The sequence below is a fragment of the Lathamus discolor genome, chromosome 8 (genome assembly GCF_037157495.1).
Source record: "Lathamus discolor isolate bLatDis1 chromosome 8, bLatDis1.hap1, whole genome shotgun sequence".
Lineage (NCBI taxonomy): Eukaryota > Metazoa > Chordata > Aves > Psittaciformes > Psittacidae > Lathamus > Lathamus discolor.
Window position 1 is genome coordinate 22260749 of NC_088891.1, and position 22525 is coordinate 22283273.

The following is a 22525-nucleotide window of genomic DNA, read 5'->3' on the forward strand; positions in this document are numbered from 1 at the left end:
TGCAGGACCCCAATGTGAAGTACAAGTTCACTTATCCTTCTCTCTCCTCATAATTCAGCACAATAGAAGGGCAAGATGTTAAATAGCACCACATAGTCACACTTGTTAACCGTGTATGCTATCCTCATCCCCCTCACAACTCTGCCCCATAACTAGCCTTCTCCTTTCCCTCCAGTCCTTCATATAATCTGCATGTATTCCATTTAATATCTTCTCAGACTTAATAAATACATATATGTATTCAACTTCCATATTTGGCAAATTTCCTACTTCTAGTGAATTCAAATAGGAAAATACAGCCTTCTCACCCTGTCCCCATAGTCTTGACACTTATCAAGTGGAACAATCTACCACTCCCCAAGTCAAGCTAAAAAGAATCAAAATCCATGATCCACATTTCGACAGCTTCAAGAAGGGTGAGTCAGTGTACAGAACAAGAAGTCCTGATGCCAAAGGACTATGAAATCTGGCTGCACACAACATCTTGGCCTACATTCTGCCAGGAAGATTAGCTTGACAGATGTAGGTCAAGGCAACACAAGGCCTGAGCTGGATGAAACCAACAAATTGAGATTTACAGTTGTTGTAACAAAGGGCTCTGCACACTGTATGAGTCTGTAACTCTTCCCCAGTTAGGTGTAGCGGTGTCTACCAAACAATACAGCATGTGGGGAAACTGTGTGTCCTTATGTAACATTGAGTATAGACAGTTTAGATCACACTGTTGAACCAGCAGATATGACGAAGAAGGATGGAGAAGATACGACGTTCTATTGAATACCCAGATGAGACGAAGAGGAAGCCTGATGTGAAATGCAGTGGGAGGGGAGCAGCAAAGAGGATGAGGTATGCAGGTTGTAGAGTATACCATCAAGGACAGAAAATATACTTACAACAGGCTACATAATTTTCCTTTGTTCTGACCCTGAGCTTACTCCTCAGTGAGCTGCAGACTCACAGTTTCTTTTAGCCCCAAATATTAACAATTACCAGACTCCTTTGCTCAAAATATCTTGTTCCCTAGTTGAAGTGTTTCATCTGAGTCCTTACCCTTCCATGACTTCTCTTCATGTGGGACACATAGGTTTCCCGATCGGGAATCCACTGTGAACATTCCTTGCAAGTCCAACCAGTTCTTCTCAGCCTGGACTTGGATTTGGGATTGTATCCTTCCACTCTCATGTCCCTCCTCAACAGAGGGGAGTGGGAAGTCCCGTTGGCCACTGACAGCTCCTTGGCTGGGGCATGAACCTGGTTCCTTGATGCCTTCTCAGGTTTCTGTCGGAAGTTTGAGAGCTCCTCAGGATTCTGGGGGACTCCATGAACACCCTAGATGACAATAATAACGGAATCATGTGTAACATTTATATGCAAATCATATTATACATCTTTATAAATAAATAACATTTACTATTTAAATTAATAATTTAACCCCACCCGTCCCCCAAAACAATACCCTGATGTCTTGCTCCCACACATCTTCCCATTTCCCCTTGAACCTGGCTACAGTGCTTTCCCCAGCAAGAGATTTTCCAGAGAAACATGAAGCTTCTATTTATGTTCCCTGCATGACAACAGCAACTCCTTGGTGCTGCCTGTTTAATATTTTGGATGAGTTCTAGGAACTCTGGTTAAACAGGGAAGATGTAATGGAAGAGAAATGTTAATCGTCATTACTGCAAGAGCCTAAGCTCTAAAACCACTGAGCTTTGGTAAGCTCTGAATGAAACATCTGCTTTTATCTTCGGGCTCCAAAGCTGCTTCATCTTTGCTTAAGGGACAGGAGGAGACAATCTCTCAGTTTCTCTAACCCCACCTTCTTCAGTTCCACACCATCTATTGCTATTTACGTTTTCACGGTTCAAATCTTGGTTCCTGACAAATAAAAGCAAGCATAAAGCCAGAAACCAGCCTTACAAGGCACATGTCTCCAGGCTCTTTGGTTTTTCAACAGGCCAGGATCCCCCCAGAAGTTATTTCAACAAAGAAAACTGAACATAAGGAAAATAATCCAGAAGCAAAGAGCTGTGGGAAAGCAAAAGCAAGTAAAATAGCAACATACCAAAGAAACCTCAAGACACTCCCTTAGGAACAAGAACAGTTCATTCACACAAAAGAATAATTTGGAGGTTTAATTGTGCACTGTAATTAGTAACGGGTAAAGTTTCAACACAGGAAGGCCTCAGGCCTTTGGAAGTCTTTCTGGGGGTTAGACACCAAACAAAAGTCAAAACACAGTGTCTCATCTGAGAAGCCCATGTGCTCTGCACCTGATTCAGCTGATGTTCACAGAAGCTCTGTCATATATACCACAGCATTGCCAGGGTAACAGGAACAGTTCACCTTTCTCCCCATCTGGAAATCTCAAGAGTGATTTCAGAGCAGAGTACATGAGTGCCCATTACTCCATTTCTCCTGTTATTACACCATGGGGAGGTGGTGGAAAAGAGCACAGAAAAATTAACTGTCTTCTCTGCAGAATCAGTAACAGGAACCAGACCCTCTAACTCCTACTCTTTCACACTAACAATGGAAAGCCAGGAAGGATGAGGAGGCACACGGCTTCTTTATTTTGCATCTAGGCACACATTAGACTATAAACTCTCTATTGCATAAAGGAGCAGGATCTGATAGGAGAGGAGATGGATAGGAGAGATTAGTGCAATTACTGTCCTGGCACAAAGCTGTCTGTAATGACCATTTCAAAGACATGCTGATGGCCAAATACAACCTCTCAGTTAACAGACAAAAGTTTTGTACGGAGATGTCAGGGTGCTGGTGCACAAACTGCTGCAGACAGGTCCCTGGCGGGGGGATTTGGAAATGAGCCACAGCAAGCTGTGTACCTCAACTCAAGCTTCAAGCTTGCATTTCAGCATTGGGGTTGAATGCCTCTTTGAAGGTCCCAGCCTTAATCTCAACTCTATTTTCCTAGCTATAATACAAGAAGATTAGGTATCATCAACTTCATAGGAGGGCTTCAAAATTTAATTCATTACTGCATGCGAAGCAGCTCCAGATTTGCAAGTTAAAGGCATGGAGGAGAGAGCAAAGAAGTAGTTTTGAATGGTTTTTGCTTTTAGCAGCAAACTAATAAATCTTTTGGCTTTTCAAGTGCAAGTATAAACAAAGTCAACTTACTGATTAAAAAAAGTAACTTTTTTTTTTTTTCCCTAATCAAAGGGCAGTAAGACTTTGCGAGCTCTTGCTTCAGAATGGCACCAAGAAATCTGAGAGGATTTCCACAACGGCGTTGTTAGACACTGTACATAGAAACACATTCACCAAGACAACAGAAAAATGTGGCATAGCACATTCCTGGGATAAGCAGCTCTGCAAGTCTGCACACACATCCTGCTAGAAACACCACTAAATGGATAATAACTGATTTTTCATATGTGTAAAAGAGCGATGAATGACAGTGAGGCAATTGCTGTCCTTACTGCAATACGAGCCATTACTGAGGGAGAGCAAGTCCAAAGCACTCTCTAGACCATCTCACTTCCACCCAGGTTTTGGGGTTGCACAGAACTATCCATTTCAGACCATCTTCTTGGAGCAGCCTGAGTGCTGCCAACACAGACAAAGCGGGGATCCCACCTCCAGGGCAATCACTTCTGCCTCTGTCACGCTCCCCTTTTGCAATCTGGTGCAGTTCTCAGGTGAGTGGAGCAGCCAGAGAAGCGGGATGTCAAATGCCATGCAGCCTCCCTGAGGCAGCTGCAAGCGGTCAAAACTCTCTAGTGAGCACCCAGAAGAGGGAGATTCAGCTTTCATTCTATAAACTGAGTAACACTGTGGGCAGGCAATACTTCTCCCTGTCTCCCAACCAATGATAAAGCTTCTGCTCTGGCTTAATCACTTCCTTGGGTTTAATACAGAACAGTTAAAAATCAAATGAATGTATTCACAGAAAATGAGCCTTTGTCATAAGGTTAAATTACATATAGATGAAAGTAACTGCCTGCATTATTACCAACTAACACAAAATGCTCCACTGATGTTTCCAGATAATACTGTAAATCACTGTAGTCTATTTTTCCACTAATATATTCCTCAAGAACCTTCCACTTCCTTAACCTATTTCCTCACGCAGTTGATACAAACTCTCTGTAGAGTCAAATAAGAGGATCTGCTATCAGCAAATGGTGGGCATTACCTACCTTAACGTGCTGCATTAACTGCTGTTTCTGCATATACACCAGCTGACACTGTGGGCACTTGAACACTCCCACTAACAACTTGTTGGTGTTCTGCTGGAAGTGCTCTTGTAGCAGCTTCTTCTTGTTAAAGACCGTCTCACAAGAGCATTTGTAGATCACCCTGGAACAATTAAAATGTAAACTCAGTCTCTCTTTGTTAGTTATTTTAAGAAGACAGTGCAGAAAGTTATCTCGGCAACTTCAGAAAGGGATGGGCTTCTGAGAAGGGCTGTGCTCTCAATGGATTGTCAACACACACCCACATGGACAACCTAACCATTAACTCAACTAGGAAGAACAACAAAATGCCTCAGGCACATACCACAGCTTTCTAAAAATAGGTTTACTTCTATGCATATGCATAACTCTGTGTGTGCGTGTAAGTGCAGACAGATGGGAGAAAATTCAAAGTATATCAGCTAGCTACACATTACTTTCAATCCCACCTTTCCATAGTTCCTCCCTTAAAGCATACAATCTTGGCACTAGCTCAAGCCTTGGAGGGGAGAGCTACAGAGTGGAAAACACAGGAGGTTTCTCTCTATAGTGATTTTTGGGGCAATGATGCATGGTGTAACTTTCCTCTTTCTTTCGAGTGCCAGATGCAGCAGTTACTCTGAAGCCCTCTACCAAGAAATGCCACTGTGGGTCTTGCTGCACAATGAGGTGACAGTTAAGTACCTTTTACAGATATCTTTTTCTCTAAACTGGAGAGACATAAATTTGATGGATAGACCACACAGTGCATAAGGAATTGACTGAATGGCCACACACAGAGTCGGAGTTAATAGCTCAATGTCCAACTGGAGATGGGTAATGAGTGGTGTCCCTCAGGGACAGTGTTGGGACCAATCCTCTTCAACATCTTTGCTGGCTACATGGACAGTGGGATTGACACACACTCAGCAAGTCTGTGATGACACCAAGCTGTGTTGTTCAGTGGATATGCTGGAGGGAAGGGATGAGATCCAGAGGGACCTGGACACGCTGGAGAGGTGATCAATGCCAATCTCATGAAGTTCAATCAAGCCAAGCCCAATGTGGCCATCCCAGGCACAGCTACAGATTGGGCAGAGAATTGATTCAGAGCAACCCTGAAGAGAAGGACTTGGGGGTGCTGGTCGATGAGAAACTGAACATGAGCTGGCTTCAGTGTGCACTTGAGCCCAGAAATCAACTGTGTCTCAGGCAGGTCAAAGGAGGTGACCCTGCCCCTCTACTCTGCTGTCGTGAGACCCCACTTGCAGCACTGTGTGCAGTTCTGGTGTCCCCAACATAAGGAGGACATGGAGCTGTTGGAGCCAGTCCAGAGGAGGCCACAAGGATGATCAGGGGCTGGAGCACCTTCTGGATGGAGACAGACTGAAAACATTGGGGCTGTTCAGCCTGGAGAAGAGAAGCTGTGTGGTTACCTCAGAGCATCTTCAGGTGTTTAAAGGGGACTACAAGGATGCTGGAGAGGGACTATTCATTAGGGACTGTAGCTATAGGACAAGGGGTGATGGGTTTAAACTGAAACAGGGGAAGTTCAGGTTAGAAGTTCAGGAAGAAGTTCTTCCCTGTGAGAATGGTGAGGCACTGCAACAGGCTGTCCAGAAAAATGGTAAATGCCCCATGCCTGGCAGTGTTCTAAGTCCAGTTGGACAGAGCCTTGGGCGACATTGTCTAGTGGAAGGTGTCCCTGCCCATGGCAGGGGGGCTGGAACTGGATGATCTTGAGGTCCTTTCCAACACAAACATTCTATGATTCTATAATTCTAAGATATTCAGGTCTTTCTTCCCCAAATTCCAATTTTCCTACGCAGGGGACCACGTTTGTACGAAGAAGAGCACACTATGGTTAGGAAAAGACATGCACCAGCAGGCAAAGCAGTAGTTCTTCTCATATGAGGACAGAAACCAGAAATAGAAAAAAAAAAAAACGGGAGGTAAAGGAGAAATCCTGGAGCTACCCAGCAAGGGAGAAGAGGAAACGATAAATCTGAAATATTTACTGAGTAGTCTTGTGAGGCTCTGCTGGGTGTTGGCTGGTCATGTGAGTCGTGGTGCTGTCGGCCGACTTGAAGGCCATCGGGCAAAAAGAACACTTGTGGAAGACTTCGCAGTGTTTCTCGTGGATGTGCACTTTGAGCATGGCGAGGGTCATGAAGACAACTCCACAATGGATGCACCTGGGGGACACACAAAGAAAGAGCCAAGTTACAGCCACAGTGCTGCCTTCAAGATACACACAAAGTGGCACAGGTAGAGGCAAGCACCAGGCTATGGTGGGTCCTTGTTTAGTACCTTCAATAGCAACATGGAAGAGTCAAGGAGGAATAGAATACAGCTGTGCTGGTTTTGTGTGGGATAGAGTAATTTTCTTTGTACTAGCTAGTATGGGGCTATGTTTTGGATTTGTGCTGAAAACAGTTGATAATTCAGGGATGTGTATTATGTGTGACGGAGCCCAAATTTCCTGGGGATGGCTGAACACCTGCCTGCAATGGGAAGCAGGGAATAAATTCCTCGGTTTGCTTTGCTTCTGTGTTAGCCTTTATTTACCTAATAACCTGTCTTTACCTCTACTTCAACCCATGAGTTTCCTCACTTTTACCCTTCTGATTCTTTTTCCCATCTCACTGGGCAGGGGTGAGTGAGAGGCTGCATAGGGCTGAGCTGCTGGCTGGGGTTAAGCCACAACACAGGAATTCACAGGCTGGGCAGATGTCACTATCAGACGCTAGTGACAAGATCTATAAAATTAGCCTTCAGAAACTAAAACAACACAGAAAGAATAAAGGAAAATGTGGTTCAGCAGAACGCCAGCCTTGTATCTGTGAAAGCCAACTCTGCCACAGATGAAAGTGAAGAACTAAAGTAAAAGTATCTGATAAGATCTCAGCATAAATACCAGTCAGTCTCAAGTACAAAACAAAAAGGATATTCAGCTACAAAATGCTCAGTAACCTTGTACAATTGGTTCTCATTCCCCACTAAGCACCAGAAAATAATGACAACAGCAAAGATACTGAAAACGGCAACAGAAACACGGGAGGAACTGATTAAACTCATTAAAATCATTAACACACAGGTGTTGCTGGGAAATGCTTGCCTGGGTGCTGGGTGGATGCTCTGGGAAGAGCAGAGGTTGCATGTGGAGCCAAAGGATTCTTCTTGGCAGCTAAAAACATGGCCAGACAGAGCGCCAGGGTCATGCCACTGGTCCCAGCCTGCCTCTCCTCCTGGTGCACTCTGTGACAGACCTTGCCTGGTACTCCCCAGGATGGAAACCACCAGCAGCCTTACTGTATTTAACTAATATTCCTCCCAAGAACCCACCCATCTGCTGTACTCTGAGAGCAGCCACACACCACTGCAAGGTTTCATGAAGATGCAGAGTGTCCTCGCCTGCCTTGGCCACACCAGCCATGGGGTTCACCATGCCCACAAAAGCACCTATGCTAATCAGGGCCTAGAACAGCCTCTCCTAAGAAGAGTCACTCAAAATGACCTCTGCTTGAGCCAGCACTGCACATACAGACCATTACAATGGAGCTCAGCTGGGCAATGCTTGTGCTTGTAGGATGTGAGAGGCAACCAAGGGATAACTTCCTCCAGTAAACCTGGAGCTAAGTTGCCTTACAAATATCTTTTTTGCCTCGTTCTGAGGCCTGCTGTTTGTGTGCTTGGCAGTACCGCAGCACAGATGCTGCCGTCGCAGATGGACCCCAGCTACCGAGCAACTGGAAGAGCTCCAAGCCTGTATCAAAACCAAACAAGCCACTAGATTATTCTTCCCTCCAAACAAGCCTCCCAACAGTGTTTAGGAATCAAGCCCATGCTTTGAAGTTATACTTCAAAAGATCATTAGGCCAAAGCCAGCCCGAAGGAGCCGAACCCTCTCCCCCCAAAATCTACACACAGATGTAGCATTCTAAAGTCTAGAGAGGGAAGCGATAACAACAGCTGGTGTCATCTTTGGGGAAGCATGAAAACATCCTGCTCAGGTAGCTCTGCCTTCAAGCCTGATCCTCATGTGACATAGAGACTTTGTAGGATAGTAACATCAGGAACCATGTTATTATGGAAGAATAAATTCCCCAAGTATAAATGGAAGAACAAGTGTTAATCCGAGCAGTAAGGTCTAGCTGGTACATCCAGGAATATCCAACAGGTTTCTTCCACAAGCGCTCCCTGAACTAACAATAGATGGTTCTGCATTCTGCTTAGTTTTGGTAAGTACTTCAATTAGAATTAGGGATGAAATAAGTACTAGCTCAAGGTCAAATGATTACAAGTTGATTTAATTTACAGTAAATGGAAGTTTAAACAACAGGCACTTTGTAATCAAGAATTCCAGTGCCAGCAGGACGAAGTTTGATAAAGTAAAGCAATTAGCAGAACAAAGTGGATGGAGGATGTCAGAGGTTTGCCATGTAATTTCTACAAATTGCAAATTCTGCTATCATCTCCCCAGGAAGGAGGGGAGGGAGAATAATTTGCCAGAGAAGACTCTTGGATAGCCCCAGGGCAAGGAGGGGTGGTGTAGAAGTCTTGGAAAGCAGCCTGCAAGAGAAGATAAAGCTGCAAGATGTCTTAACCCTCTGAACATTTCCTGTGCTGTCACCTTCCAGCCTCTCAACTCTCCAGATGCCACCAAGCAGGAAAATGAGCCCTAGATCAGTGGAGACAGCCAAAAGGTGCTTGGAAAAGGTGCAGAGGTGACACTTGGAGCCAAGTGGAAGACGCATTTAGGACAGACTTGGTGATTTTAATTTTTAACTGCAGAAGGCCTTTCTCATTTTCAATGCAATCACTTGCCGTGATTAAAACCCAAATAAAACAGTCTTACTCCAAACTTCACTGAACGCATTGGGGTATTAGGAGAAAAGGAGACAAAATAAGGACTGAATACAAAAAAACCCCAAAACCCAACAACAAACCCCAAACTTATGCATCAGAAAATCAATAAAAACAAGGATATAGTGAGAAGCAGCAAAATAGAGCTGATCCTGGGAAGGATTTAAAAGAACCTCTCAGCTTTTCAGCTCTTCACATAACAAAAGTGAAAGAAACGAAGTCGCTACACGACCACAGGGCAGATGCCAAGGACTATCAACATACGGTTCTGCAACTAGAGTTTATTTCTTTCTTTTCCAAAACAGCAGAGACAGGCAGGATAACAAGGATGGCACAGCCAGTTTACCTGTCTGGTAAACCCAGTTTTCACGGATGAGCTTGAGCAGATGCAAACTAGAGAAGTTAAAGAAATTTAGCTTCTAGAGAAGCTGGGTAAAGCTAAAAACCCTGCAAGCATCATTCTTGAGCTCTGTCTTGGTTTAAATCTTCTTTAATGTCCTTGACATAGAAAGAAGACATTTGCTAATGACATCTGTAGAAGCTCTCGCTGCTGACAGCATCATAAAGATATTACTGTAATACATCTGGAATGAATAATGTTTATAAAAAATGCCAGGTCATACACATAAGAGTCAGGATCAAGCTCTGCTCTACACTGCAAGCCCATCACTTAGAGATAGAGGCAAAACAACTTGCACTGGATCACTACTAAAAGACTGAGTTTCCTATATAGTGCAGCTCGGGCCAACGTAACTCTGTGACACATTACTGATCGAGGCATCAACAGGGATGGGGATGCTGCACAAGCAGCTCAGCATGCTGAAGTTGTGCCTGCATTTGGGATTCTCAGGTGCCAGTGGAGCCCAAAGAACTGCACCAAATCCATGGTTAATTTTTTGACATCTCCATTCCAATTTTCGATTTCAGGGAAAATATTATTTTTCAGCTTTCCTCCCTCTCTCAGATTAACCCATTTTCAAAAAGCTCAAGTATCACAGCCATTTAATTTGCTATGGAATCAATCCTTTGTTGTGGGCTGTGCCCCCTTCAATCAGATCCCACATAAGAAAACCTTCTCTGTATATAATTAAATTCAGAATCAGTTTGTTATGTGTTTCTTGTCTTCACAGTTGAAAGAAAAAGCCCTTGAAAAACTTAAGTGTGATTTCAGAACAAACCACACAGGCTTCCTGAATTTGCAGCCATCTCAAAAGAACAGCTCCATGAGCAAAAATTGCCCTATTCATTTTAAATCTTGAAGTAATCAATGGCAATAAGGGAAAAAACAGAACTTAAAAGGTCACTAGTCTCATCTCCCAAGTAAATCATCTCTGTCTTAAGAGCTGTGCTGCAGTTGAGGTGATCTAAACACGCCAAGGAGGAAAGGCTTGTAGGGAAAAGTCTTTTATTAAAATGTCTTTTATTAAAGCAATCAATTTGGTTGGAGAAGAGACAACACATGCAGGCACATACACACAACCACATCCAGAGCCTTGGGAGCCTTCCTCCATTTGTCTCAGTTCATGAGAAGTGTTTGGAGAGCTGTAGACACATGAAAGAAAATAATCTATCCTCTTCTCGTGCAGGCACACATCCCTCAGACCGTTATAACTTACATAAATATAAGTTCAAACCTTAAAGACACTTAGAGGATTAAGATCTGCAATCTTTTTGCTGGAAATATCAATCCTGAGACGCCTGTCTGCAACTTCAATTCAACACAAGGTTCTTCCAGCTTAAAGCTGCTTCCAAATAATTTCTGCTCTCAGAAACCTCTCTTAAATCATTTTAGTAATTCCCCATTTTTAAATATGTTTTATCATGCAGCAAACCACACCAGCTCCTGGCTACATCCTCTTTTGTTTCTGTTGCAAGGAAAACACATTTCCAAAGATCTAAATCCCAGTTTCTCATTCCCTCTTGTCATCTCAGCACAGACCCTCTGGACCTGCACAAACCTGAATCCCACTTTGCGGGAGTAATGCAGGCAGTTCTCCTTGACATGAGTCTGGAAGTAGGCGGAGCGGCAGACGGCGCCGCACTCTGGGCAGCAGTAAGGAGACTTGTGAGCATGGATCCTCTGGTGGGCGCAGTAACTGCACTGGTTGGGCAGCATCATCTGGCACACTTGACACGTCTGATGAGAGGAAGGTTACATTAGTTAGTCATCCTCTATTTGTTTCTTTGTCCCCCCAAGTCACCCTAGAAAACTTTCAGGTTTAGAGGAAGCTCCAGCACATTTGTCTAGTAGAAACATAAACTCTACGAAGCTCTTTGGCTAGCCTCCTCAGCGCCTTTTTCCACAACAACCCTAACAACTTCCACTTTAGCCATTCCCCATGGCAGTATCCATTCTTAAGACATGTTCTCTGTGTCTTATTTCCTTTTTTTCTCTTAAAAAAAGGAAAACAAAATCTTTCACCCTTAGCTTTGCTGATATTCTGCTTGGTCACTGCTTTCATTTCTGCATTAAGGCATTTGAGAAGGAAAGCACATTTCTCAACAAGTCCCCACCCTGCACCAAGGTCACGCCAAAATAGCATGAAAACTCCATTATACCCCATCTCCAAATCCTCACTGCTGAACACAGTGCAGCCCTAACACGCAGCAGCCTTCACCACCAAAACCACACTTGTGTCTCTTGAAAGATTTCTCTGGACCACTGAAATCTGAACTTTCGAAGACCACAAACTACGTGTGCTATGACATCTTTATAGAAACATGACAACTAGAAATGATGCAAGGACTCTTTGTCTCCCTATTTCTGCACTTCTTATGAAATCCACCTTCTTCCCTACCCTTCCAAGAGCCACACTTACTATCAATACCACTTTGCAGAAGAAGCATCATTTACTTGACGTGTAAAGTGTTTTATGTGGACATATCACTCCAGTTTCAACAGCTGTCAAACCTCTGCTCCCTTTCACAGGTGCCTCAACTCCTCTGTGTTCATTCAAAGCCCAGGAGCAGCTACTTACCCTCTCTAGGGTGAGAGATATTACTTGATGCCTAAGCAGGAGTAAAGCTGGAGCAGGAGTAAAGCTGGAACAGACACCAGACCTCTAGCCTTGAGCCTTCTAGGAGCTCAAACTCCATTCTGTCATTAAAACCCACACAATTCCTCTGCTCCTAACTCCTGCTTAAGAATGAACTACAGCAAGCAGGTAATTATGGATTATTGCATCAGGTAATTTAACTACATTATTTCTTCCGCTATCGTTAAAGAAGGTTACAGGGCTCATTAGCTCAGATATGGTGACAAGTTGTACCAGAGGGTATGCCTACATGGTCAAGCAAAACTTTTAATGTAGCATGTGCCTACGCAGCTGGACCAAACCAAGCCCTGCAGGCTTCACTGCTGGCAACCAGAGCTCAGAAAGCTGGGATAGAAGCACCTAAATCTGACAAATAAAAAAGACTAACAGCTAACTCCATTTTCTGTATCATTGCTGTTCTATGCAGCATCTCTGTGGTGCTCCGCTATACAACATCCACCAGTGAACTGTCAAAAATACTGCAGGTAACAGAAAGCATCGTTTCTAATAAAAACTATGACAAACTTGAAAAAGGTTCATGAGGGAGGGAGGGGAGGGCTTAAAGAAACAGGCTCCCTCAGACACGTGATCTGAGACATGATGCAACTGAAGTTTAAAGAAAACATTTCCCCCAAGAAAAGAGAGAAATGCGTAGAAGAAACCACACTGTAGGACACCCATGCCTGCACCCAAGTGCAATTCAAACAAACTAAAGAGTATTTCAGCCCTTCCCCAAATGCTTGGAGAAGCCCCTTAATTTCAGCAGAGAAAACCAGTACTACTGAGCCATGGTCTGAGCTGTGAAATATAAGCAGAAATGGGAACATGGGAAATAGAAAAGCCCCCAGGAGTTCAGAGTTGCTGAATGGGACCTTAAATTTTCCAGAGCTCTCTCAAATCGCCAAGTAAGAGCTACAAGAAGAAAACTATATCCAGGGCAGTTTTATTGTGGTTTATGGCATTGCTTTTTCTAATCAAGTTTTGATTTGCAATGGGAAATTTAACTTCTTGGCCATATCAAAACAGCACTCCTCTTGCTTTGATCTTGCCTAGCATTCAAGGCAGACTCAGCACAAGCACAAGTTGAAAGCACCTTTGCCCTTGTAGCTTAGTGAGATACATTTCCTCTCCAGATCCTGCCTTGTCAAAACCAACTTAGTTTTAAGTCTGCAAAGAGACAGTCTGGGGCTCATCTCTTCCTCCCCAGCGTGGTCCCAGAGGCACCCTGGCAAGCAAGGCACAGTAAAGACCTGAATTTTCACTGTCGTGCGTGCTTGTGCTGGATCTGAAATATGCCAAAATCACCCCATATTTAATGGGCTGCAGGCCTGGGCACTGCTGCCTGGGGATGTGCACAGCAGCAGCAAGCTCACAGACCTGAGCTTCAGCACTACTCTGTGATATGTGTTTGGATGCAGCAGACCTGGTGGTCCTGACATGGTGACAAATTCCCCCATTTTCTGAGGTGTCCCTGTGAGACCGTTACATCTGAAGAGTAACTAATGCCATGTGTGAGTCAGCATAAAGCAAGCTTCAGTCAGGGAAACAAAATCATCTCACGGTGTTTGGTCCTTTTAGCTTATGGGCTGCTGGGGTGGAAAAGATGAATCCTATACCCTTTGCACTGCGCTTGTGCTCCTACTGTTACTTTGCGCCCACCCAACCGAAGTGAAGGGATGACTTAAGACACCAGCTGACCCTGCCACAAACCAAGGTACAAGCGGGCAGTAGTCTCCAAATACCACTCTGTCATGGGCAATATTCTTCTATAAACTACTTTTAATTAAAGGTTTAATATGCCAGCTCTGCTGATGGGGCACAAAGCTGATCATTTAGTTGTGTTTGGTGCCTATGCTTAGAAACACAGCATTTCAGCAGCACCACTCAGTAGACCCAGGACGATTAAACACAGCAGCCAGGGCTGATGTGGAAAAGACCCACTAGAATTTACTTCCAAATGGCATTTACAACAACAAACAAATGAAGACACAATGGAGGATGCAGGAATACACGGCCCATGGGGCACAGCATGGCCAGGTCCGTGCCATCAGCCACCTGCACAGCAAGTGCAGAAGCAAAGGAGGCAGCTTCAGCTGCCTTTTGCTGGTCAGGTCCAGCAAAAGGGACCTCACTACTCCTCCCGCATTACATGAAAGGCTTGTTAGGTACCAAACCCATGCCCATGTATGGCAGAAAAGTTTGGAGGACAGCTAGCAAGAGGCTTCAAAACTAGTGGTTATCTTCTTCAGGCTTACTAGAGTAGGAAGCCTGCCAGAGAGTGCATACACATGACATGGGAATAAAAAGCAAAACTCAGCCAGGATAAAAAACTGAATTTCTTGCGTGTGCAGATGCTGGGGAAGAAGCTGGAAGGATTCCCACACTGACCCCACGCTCTGCAGGGGGAACTAAAACTAGCCCAAGCCTCTGAGTTCAGATCATCCTGTGGAAGAGTCAAGAAGCTGGGGAGTAAACAGACAAAATGAAGAGCGATGAGTCACAGGACACATTAGTAAGAATAAGGAAACTGTCATCTTTAACAAGCACTACTTCTGTACTTTGGAAAAGTCAATGCAAGATTCTCTCCTCCTGCTTCGCAAACCTATCCAAGTTCTCCAGAGGAGTCAACAACCACATGGGTAAGGAAAATCTGACCTGCAGGTGAGACAGGCTACCTGGATTTCAAAATCATTTTGCAACACCCTTCACGAAAGGATTTTAAGGAAACTAAGCTCCCACAGTATGAGGAAGGTTTGTGCTTAAATAAATAAGTGGCAAAAAGAAAGGAATAAACCAACAGTCTTTTGATGAAGGAGGGTCCCCAGGAAGTTCTCCTGGAATTTGGGCTCTTTGAAATAGTCTCAAAATATCTGGGAAAGGGAAATGAGAAGTGAAATGGCAAAGATTGATGATCATAACCCAGTAACTCAGGAGATTACAGATAAGGGCTGACCACAAAGAACTGCAAAAAGACCATAGAGGGCTGAGTGACCGGGTAAAGAAATGGCAGGTTGGATTTTTTTATTGAATCAACCAAGGAAGACAGAAGAGCTGAAGAAGGTACAGTAGAGATTAAAAATTATTACCAGCATTTTTATGCTCACGCTTATAATTTTCTTAACACCTGCAGAAGATGTGAGGCCAGAAATCCTGCCCAGGGTATGACAGGGGGGTCCAGTCATCCACTCCATGCCAGGAGCTGCTGCGTTTGTCAGGGCAAAAGTGCAGCTGCCTGTGAGCTTCACCACTGAAGGCTTCATCTTGGAGCTGGAGCAGCTTTTTCTTTTGCAATTCTTCTGCTTTTTATGAGAAATTGTAACTGGGTTCCAGATGTCACATTTTTATCTCTCTCCTAGTTTTCCATGACTTCTCAAAGAAGTCTGGCAGCAATTTGAGACATCCATTAGCCAGTTATTTCTAAAGCATGTTACCAGGATATGATTTTGAGTTGTGTAATGTCTGTGTTTTTCATATACTCCCATAATCTACACTTTAATCAAGAGTTATTTATTATAAGTTTTCTTTAATTCCGGTTTGCCTGCCACATCTCATTTGGGCTTTTCTTCCAGAAGACACATCCACACACAGAGAAATGCTCAGATGTTCAGCTGAGGCAGAATACTTGATTTTATTCCCATTTTTACTTGCAAGCTTCTTCAGAAGGGGGAAAAAATTAAAATACTCACTGAAGTAGAATGAAGGCTGAAAAAACCCACGGCTCCAAAAAGGTTCATCTGTTAAACCCAACCCTGTGGCCACAGACGTGTTTGTAAATCAAGAAATTTATAGTTAACACAGTTTTGCTCTGCAAAGTGGTTGTGTAGAGGTGGCACCACTAACCTTTCTGTTTCATTGACAGGACTGACCACACAACTTGGCATCAAATTTGATCCATTCATGAGAATGTTTTCTTTTAACTGCCACCAGATCAGAGAGACAGAGCAACTCCCATCTTCTCACATGCAGGGATCACCACAGAATTCCTGAGGCCACTTTTCTCACTCAGATAAAGCCTGTGAGCAGCAAGAGCATGATGCCTATCAACACACCACTGAAAAATTAACTCAGAGCATGAAACTTGCATGCAGTGCACAAGAGGAAAGGGAATGGCTTCAGCACAAGCACTGAAACTTTACTTTGGGTTTAGAGTGCTTTTGCTGTTACAGAGTCAAATGATGCCAAATTTCATGCCTATTAAAGAGATTATTCCAGACTACAAAGATCCTCCTTGATCTGATCATCATGCAGTGCAGCTTCAGCTGAAAACACAGGGCTGCACCAACCCTAAGGCATGGGATCAAGGCTATGAAAGACAAGAAAGATTCATAAGCCTAACCATCTCTGAATTTGAAGGGGAAAAAAATGCTAAGGACTCAAAGTGAAACAGTCAGAGGGGAACAGAAATTATACTTTTGGAATGTAAATGTTTTAAAGAACTCTTGCCCTTTACATATTCAAACCAAAAATCCCCTGCTAGCACTGCCCCACACCCCCAGTTCTTCCCAAATCCAGCCTTTTGTGAGCTTTGATTTTTCTACTGTAGGCAGAGCTGCAGGAGCAGCTGATACTTCTGCAACCAAGGGGTTGCAGGCAGTTGGAGATTAGCAGGATGCTGCTGCTGCTGTTAAAAAAACTGCAGTGAAATACTATTTAAAGTTAACCTTTAACTTCATATTAGCCTTCACCTGCTGCCTCACTGGGATAAATGCCAGGAACCTGCATCCTTCACTGTAGATGCTCCAGAATCTCCAGCATGCAGCGGCGTGATGTTCTGGCTCTGGCAGCACAGCTGGTCTCAACACCTTCACCTCTACAACTCTGCTCTCCTTCACTACCTTCCACCAGTATGACTGTTGCTGGGCCATGCTACAGCCAAGATCCAGATGCTTGGAAGATTGTTTTTGACTTGGTTTAGTTCAATCATCCAGGTTACAATGCTGCTACATAAAATTTTAACAATTTGAGAAGTGGTGAGCAGAGAATTTCTCTTGCTGTCATTGTAATAACCAAACCATACCCCTGCCCAGGCTCTCTTAAAATGAACAGGCATCACTGCATTAGCATGCTGAATTTACAGATGAAAAAAACCTGCAACAGAAACTCGATATTCTTAATTTGAGGAAGAAAAATCCAGAACCCAACTGACAAGCTAAAATCAGTGCTTTCAAGTTTCAGTGACAGAATACATGTCAAGTCCAGTCCTTAACTCCTATACACTCTTATGCTGTCATACCCAAGCACAGCAAAGATAGTTTATTTCCTTGGTTATAGTTGCCTATTTTAAGATTGATGTCAGCCTGTGGAGCCAATGCCACTGAGGGAGTCTGCTTGGCCTTCAGTCTGAAGGACATGACCACAAGACAATCTTCAATCCAGAACTTCTCCCATCCATCCTCTCTTTTGCTACCTCCAGCTTATTCCCTCTTTCATCTGTTCATTCTCTGCCCCATCAGTGCATCCCATCTCCTCTTGTCCACCTTGTTCACCCTTATTTGTATTTCTGCACCTCACTCACTGCCCAACACACTCCCAAACCTTGTGTCCTCCTCAGACCTTCACCAAGACCAACTCCTACACACACACATTTAAATCATCCCACACACCAGGGTGCTTAAGCCTCAATAAAATAAGGCATTCAATTAAAACCTTATTTGCTGGAAAATAAGGCTGTTCAGTAAACACAAAATATGTTTTTGTGTATGTAAAAAAATCCCTGGTTAAAGTGTCAGTGTAGACTTAGAAACTTGACAGTTTTAGGAAACAAAGTAGAACGGCAATGGAAAAAAAACACCAGCATCACAGATCTTAGGCAATTTCACATCAAATAAGCTTAATTCAGAATTTTCTCAGTCCATAGTGAGAAGACGCTAGAAGCTGCCCCATGTTGGACAGTGCCAGCTCCAAGAAGGACCTGTCACTGGCCAAAGCTGGGCCCATCACCGATGAGGGCAGTGCCTCTGTGGTAACATATTTAAGAAAGGGTAAAAAATGCTGTGCAACTCCTGGGAGAGATGAATGAGAAGATGTGAGACAGCCCAGCAGCCAGCAGACACCATGGTGGGTGAAGAAGGAAGTCCTCCAGGCACTAGATGAGAGATTCTCCTGCAGAGCATCATGAATACCATGGTGATGCAGGCTGTCCCCCTGTAACCCATGAAGGACCACAGTGGAAGTGCCCTGAAGGAGGCTGTGACCCCATGGGAAGCCTGCACTGGAGCAGGCTCTTGTCTTGGCAGAACTTGAGGCCACATGGAGAGAGGAGCCCACACTGGAGTAGGTTTGCTGCCAGGACTTGTGACCTCATGGGAAGGACCCACGCTGGAGCAGCCTGCTCCTGAAGGATGCACCCCATGGGATGGATGCACACCGGAGCAGCCTGTTCCTGAAGGACGCACCCCATGAGAAGGACCCAGGCTGGAGCAGCCTGCTCCTGAAGGATGCACCCCATGGGAGGGACACACACCAGAGCAGTTCATGATGAACTGCAGCCTGTGTGAAGCACACACACTGGAGAAGTCTGTGAAGGAGTGTCCCTGTATGAGGGACTCCGTGCTAGAACAGGGGACGAATGTGAGGAGGATGGAGCAGCAGAGATAAAACGTTATAAACTGACCACAACCCCCATTTTCCTGCATCACTCAGGGGATGCAGTGCCCCAGCAAGAAGGGGGCTCAGCTTCACTCCTGACTCTTTCTTCACTTCTCACCGGTGGGGAAGGTGTTTATAGCTTGCTTTCTATTTCTCACTATCCTACCCTGCTACAGTTCATTGGCAATGAATTCATTTCCCAACACGAGCCTGTTGTGACTGTGATGGTGGTTGGTAAGCGATCCCCCTGTCCTTTACTCAATCTACAAGGCTTTGGTCTCATTTTCTCCCCTGGGCCTACTGAGAAGGGGGTGACTGAGCAGCTGGCGGGTGCCTGGCATGCACCCAACCAACATTGACCCACCACACCCAACAGTGAACTGCTCTGCCTCTTGTATGGAGCCCTGCTTTGGGCTGGGATAGAGTTAATTCTCTTCCCAGTAGCTGTTGCTGTGCTGTGGTTTGGCTTCAGTTTGAGAACAATGCTGGTAACACAGTGATGGTTTAGCTGTTGCTGAGCAGTGCTTACCCGAGTCAAGGACCTTTCAGTGTCCCATGCTCTGCCAGTGAGGAGGGGCACAAGAAGCTGTGAGGAAGCAGAGACAGGACACCTGACCCTAACTAGCCAAAGGCATATTCCATGCCATGGAACATCATGCCCAGTATAGAAACTGGGGGGAAGTTGGCTGCAAGATGCCAATCACTGCTTGGGGTCAGGCTGGGCTTGTTTTGCCAAAAGCTCCTTGTTCATCCAAGCAGGCATCATGACATTTTTGCATGACTTGCTGTTTGCTGGGATGGATTGCTCTAGAGCCTGAAGGAGGTGGCCCTTTAATATCAACCTCCTTTCCTGAACTTCTCTTCCCTCCAGGACCTTATCACATCAGACTGTTTCAAGCAGATGCCTAAAGAGGGCAAAGTCTGATCATCTGTAGTCCACTCCTGTGACCTTGATTTTTGTCCTCAGGACCCTGAACTCCACCATCTCATGGTCACTGCAGCCAAGGCTGGTTTTGACCTTCACGTCCCCAGTAGGTCCTTCTCGCTGCTGAGCAGGAGGTCCAGCAAAGAATCTCTCCTCCTTGGCTTCACTATCACATGGCTCAGGAATTTGTTATCGATGCTGTCCAGGAACCTCCCAAACTGTTTACGCCCTGCTGGGCTGTCCCACTAGCACATATCAGGGTGGCTGAAGATCCCCATTAGGACCAGGGTCTGTGAATGTGAGACTGCTTCCAGCTGTCCACTTTTTCACCTGGTCAGGTGACATATATATATATATATATGCATATATCTATAGCAGAGAGCCACTACAATGTCACCCATACTGGTATGCTCTAATCCCAACCTCACCCATTCCCAAGCAAGAGCTCCACATACTCCAGATGCTGCCTCACATAAAGGACAACTCCCCCTCCCCGTCTTCCTGGCCTGTATCCTGAAGAGCCTGGGTGCCTCCATCACAACACTTCAGTCATCTAAGCTGTCCCACCACGTCTGTGCTGCCAACATCAAAACCCTGCAATTGCACACAGTTCTCCAGTTCCTCATGTTTATTCCCCATGCTGTGTGCATCAGCATTAGAGACTTCAGCGGACCATCTCCTCTTTGCACCCTTTTCCCTCTCCCACAACATTGAGCAGACCTGCACCTGGGCTCTCATCCCCTGCCCATTTCTCCCAGAGCTCTGTGATCAGCTTTGATATTCTCTAGGTTGCTCTTGGCAGCATCATTGATGCCCACATGGAAAAAGAACAAGGGAGCAGGAGCTTTTGTCTCAGTGCCAGAAGACAACCAGCTTCCAACATCAGCTTCCATCCTACCTGAGACAGACTCTGGTTTTGTCTCCAGTTCTCCTCTCCTCCTTGCTCTTGGCTATGCCTTGGATCCCAGTTTGCACCCATGCCCATTTTCTTCCCCCAAGCTGGTCTTACTCCTCCAAAGGCTGTACGACCACCAGGGCCAGGCCAGCAAGCCTGGGCAGGGAAGAACAGGGTAGGACTGTCACCTTGTGTGGAAGTGATCACACACTGATTTAAGTAGACCATAGAGCCGCACACAAGTTTTCTTCCTCCCTGTCCACTCCTCCACCTCATCCCAATGCTCTATTATGGCCTCAGTGCAAGCTCTGGCTCCTATCCTGCCACTCATCTCTGTCTGTGCTCCCAGCGATCCCTCCCTGGAGCTCCATTCCCTCAACATGCTTTCATCACAACACCCTCCATCCCTTTCCTTCTGCAAAATCCAGAGGGAAAATTCCCATATAAAACAAAATCTGTCCTCGCTTGTACCCAAAAACTGCATTGACCACCCTTGCTTTGGGAGAGGGAGAAAGCAGTGCTTGCTGGGGCCAAAGGAACTTTGGTTGATTTTCAATTCTCTAGTTTTCTAAATTAAAACACGAACATGGGGAGGGGAGAGTTACAGGTGGGGAAGGGTATGGCTGCTGTCTTTCTCCTTCTACTTTGCTGCTGGGAAATTACCAGCGCAGCATGTGGTCCTACTAGCTTCTGGCAAATTTTAGCCAATAAATTATAAAACATTGATTTAAGAGGGAGAAGGAAGAATATAAACAAAAGGCAGCAATAAAATTGCTTTTAAATAACTCCAGTGTAGGTGGTACATAAACAGAATATGTCACGACTCATTGAATTGTTCTTATTGGACAAATAAAGGGTGACAGAAGAAGAAAGGGGAGCAGGGAGAACAAAAGCACAAAAATGCAAGAAAATTCAGAGGTCCTTCAGAGGTTTGTGTTTTGTACTTTATTCAAGTTCCTATCTACTTTGGTGGATTTTGGGTGGTCAAGTCAAAAAAGACACACAAAAACGTATGAAACATCTCTGGTTACCAGTAGATGGACAATTATGCCCAAGAGGGTCAGGAAGTACTTTGAATTCTTGTACGTTATTGTGCACTGGTCTGTCCTTGCCAAAAAACCAAACAAGCTCTGTCTCAAAACCAGTTTGTGGCTTTTGTTAGTTACTTCTGCTGCAAACCTCATCCAGAATTCACTCTTCTGATGACTGTCGACCATCCTCTGATTTTCGGTGTAAATCTATTTCAGTCTGTTCTTATATCATTCTTGCCCCCAAGTTTAAAAAAGCTCTTTATATAAACATCATACTAGATACAGTGTCCTCTGTATCCACTCTCACCCCATCAGGAAAACCACATCTAAGATGAAGGCACCAGGAGCTACAGGGGTTTTGTTCATCTCCTGTAATTTGAGTCCAGCCCTGAGAAAGCTACAAAAGCCTGCTGGATGCTAAGGAACTACCCAGGGAGATCCCTGCAAGTACAGGAAGCTCTTACTTACAGATACAGTTTCTGGTTGAGGAAAAGTGTCACAACCCTTACCCTAAGACTGTGTCCACTTCAGTACTGAAGGAAACTCACCCTAACTTACCAGGCCTTTGCCAACCTAAACTCAAAGGTTTTTTTAATTTCCTCTCCAGAAATCCTGTTTCCAGCTCTCTGGTCATTCTTCCAGGTTATCCCTAACCAACAAAACAATACACTTTCCTCCAGCTAGGTTATTTCTAGCGGCGACAGGGAGTATTAATGCAGCCTGGACTAGTACTGCAGGTTGACATAAATCCCCTGCATCAGTATCATCCAGGTCAGAGTTATTTCAGACCAAACAAAAACACCCTGCTTTTCAGTTCCTTTATCCCAATTCCTACCTGGTTACCAGGATCACCTAGGTCCACCTGTAAAATATTCCCGATTTTCCATGATTTCTTACTCTGTTGGTTGAGCAAATTTTATCTACATGTGCATGCTCCAAGGTCCTTAACACAAACATTCACTGCAGAGGTATCCTGTAAGCATCACTTGAGAGGTCTCACAAGCAAC

General features: G+C 44.7%; 1 protein-coding gene across 7 annotated transcripts in view; it reads right to left on the reverse strand.

Moving 5' to 3' along the window:
- Positions 1-22525, reverse strand: part of LOC136019151 (zinc finger protein 592-like) — a 40535-nt gene that overhangs the window by 6498 nt on the left and 11512 nt on the right. For all 7 annotated transcript variants that reach the window (XM_065689045.1, XM_065689046.1, XM_065689049.1 and 4 more), the window contains 4 exons: positions 11003-11181; positions 6197-6373; positions 4164-4323; positions 1051-1329 (listed from right to left, as the gene is read on the reverse strand). In XM_065689045.1, the coding sequence (XP_065545117.1) occupies positions 1051-1329; positions 4164-4323; positions 6197-6373; positions 11003-11181 (795 nt within the window). The remainder of the gene's footprint in view (positions 1-1050; positions 1330-4163; positions 4324-6196; positions 6374-11002; positions 11182-22525) is intronic.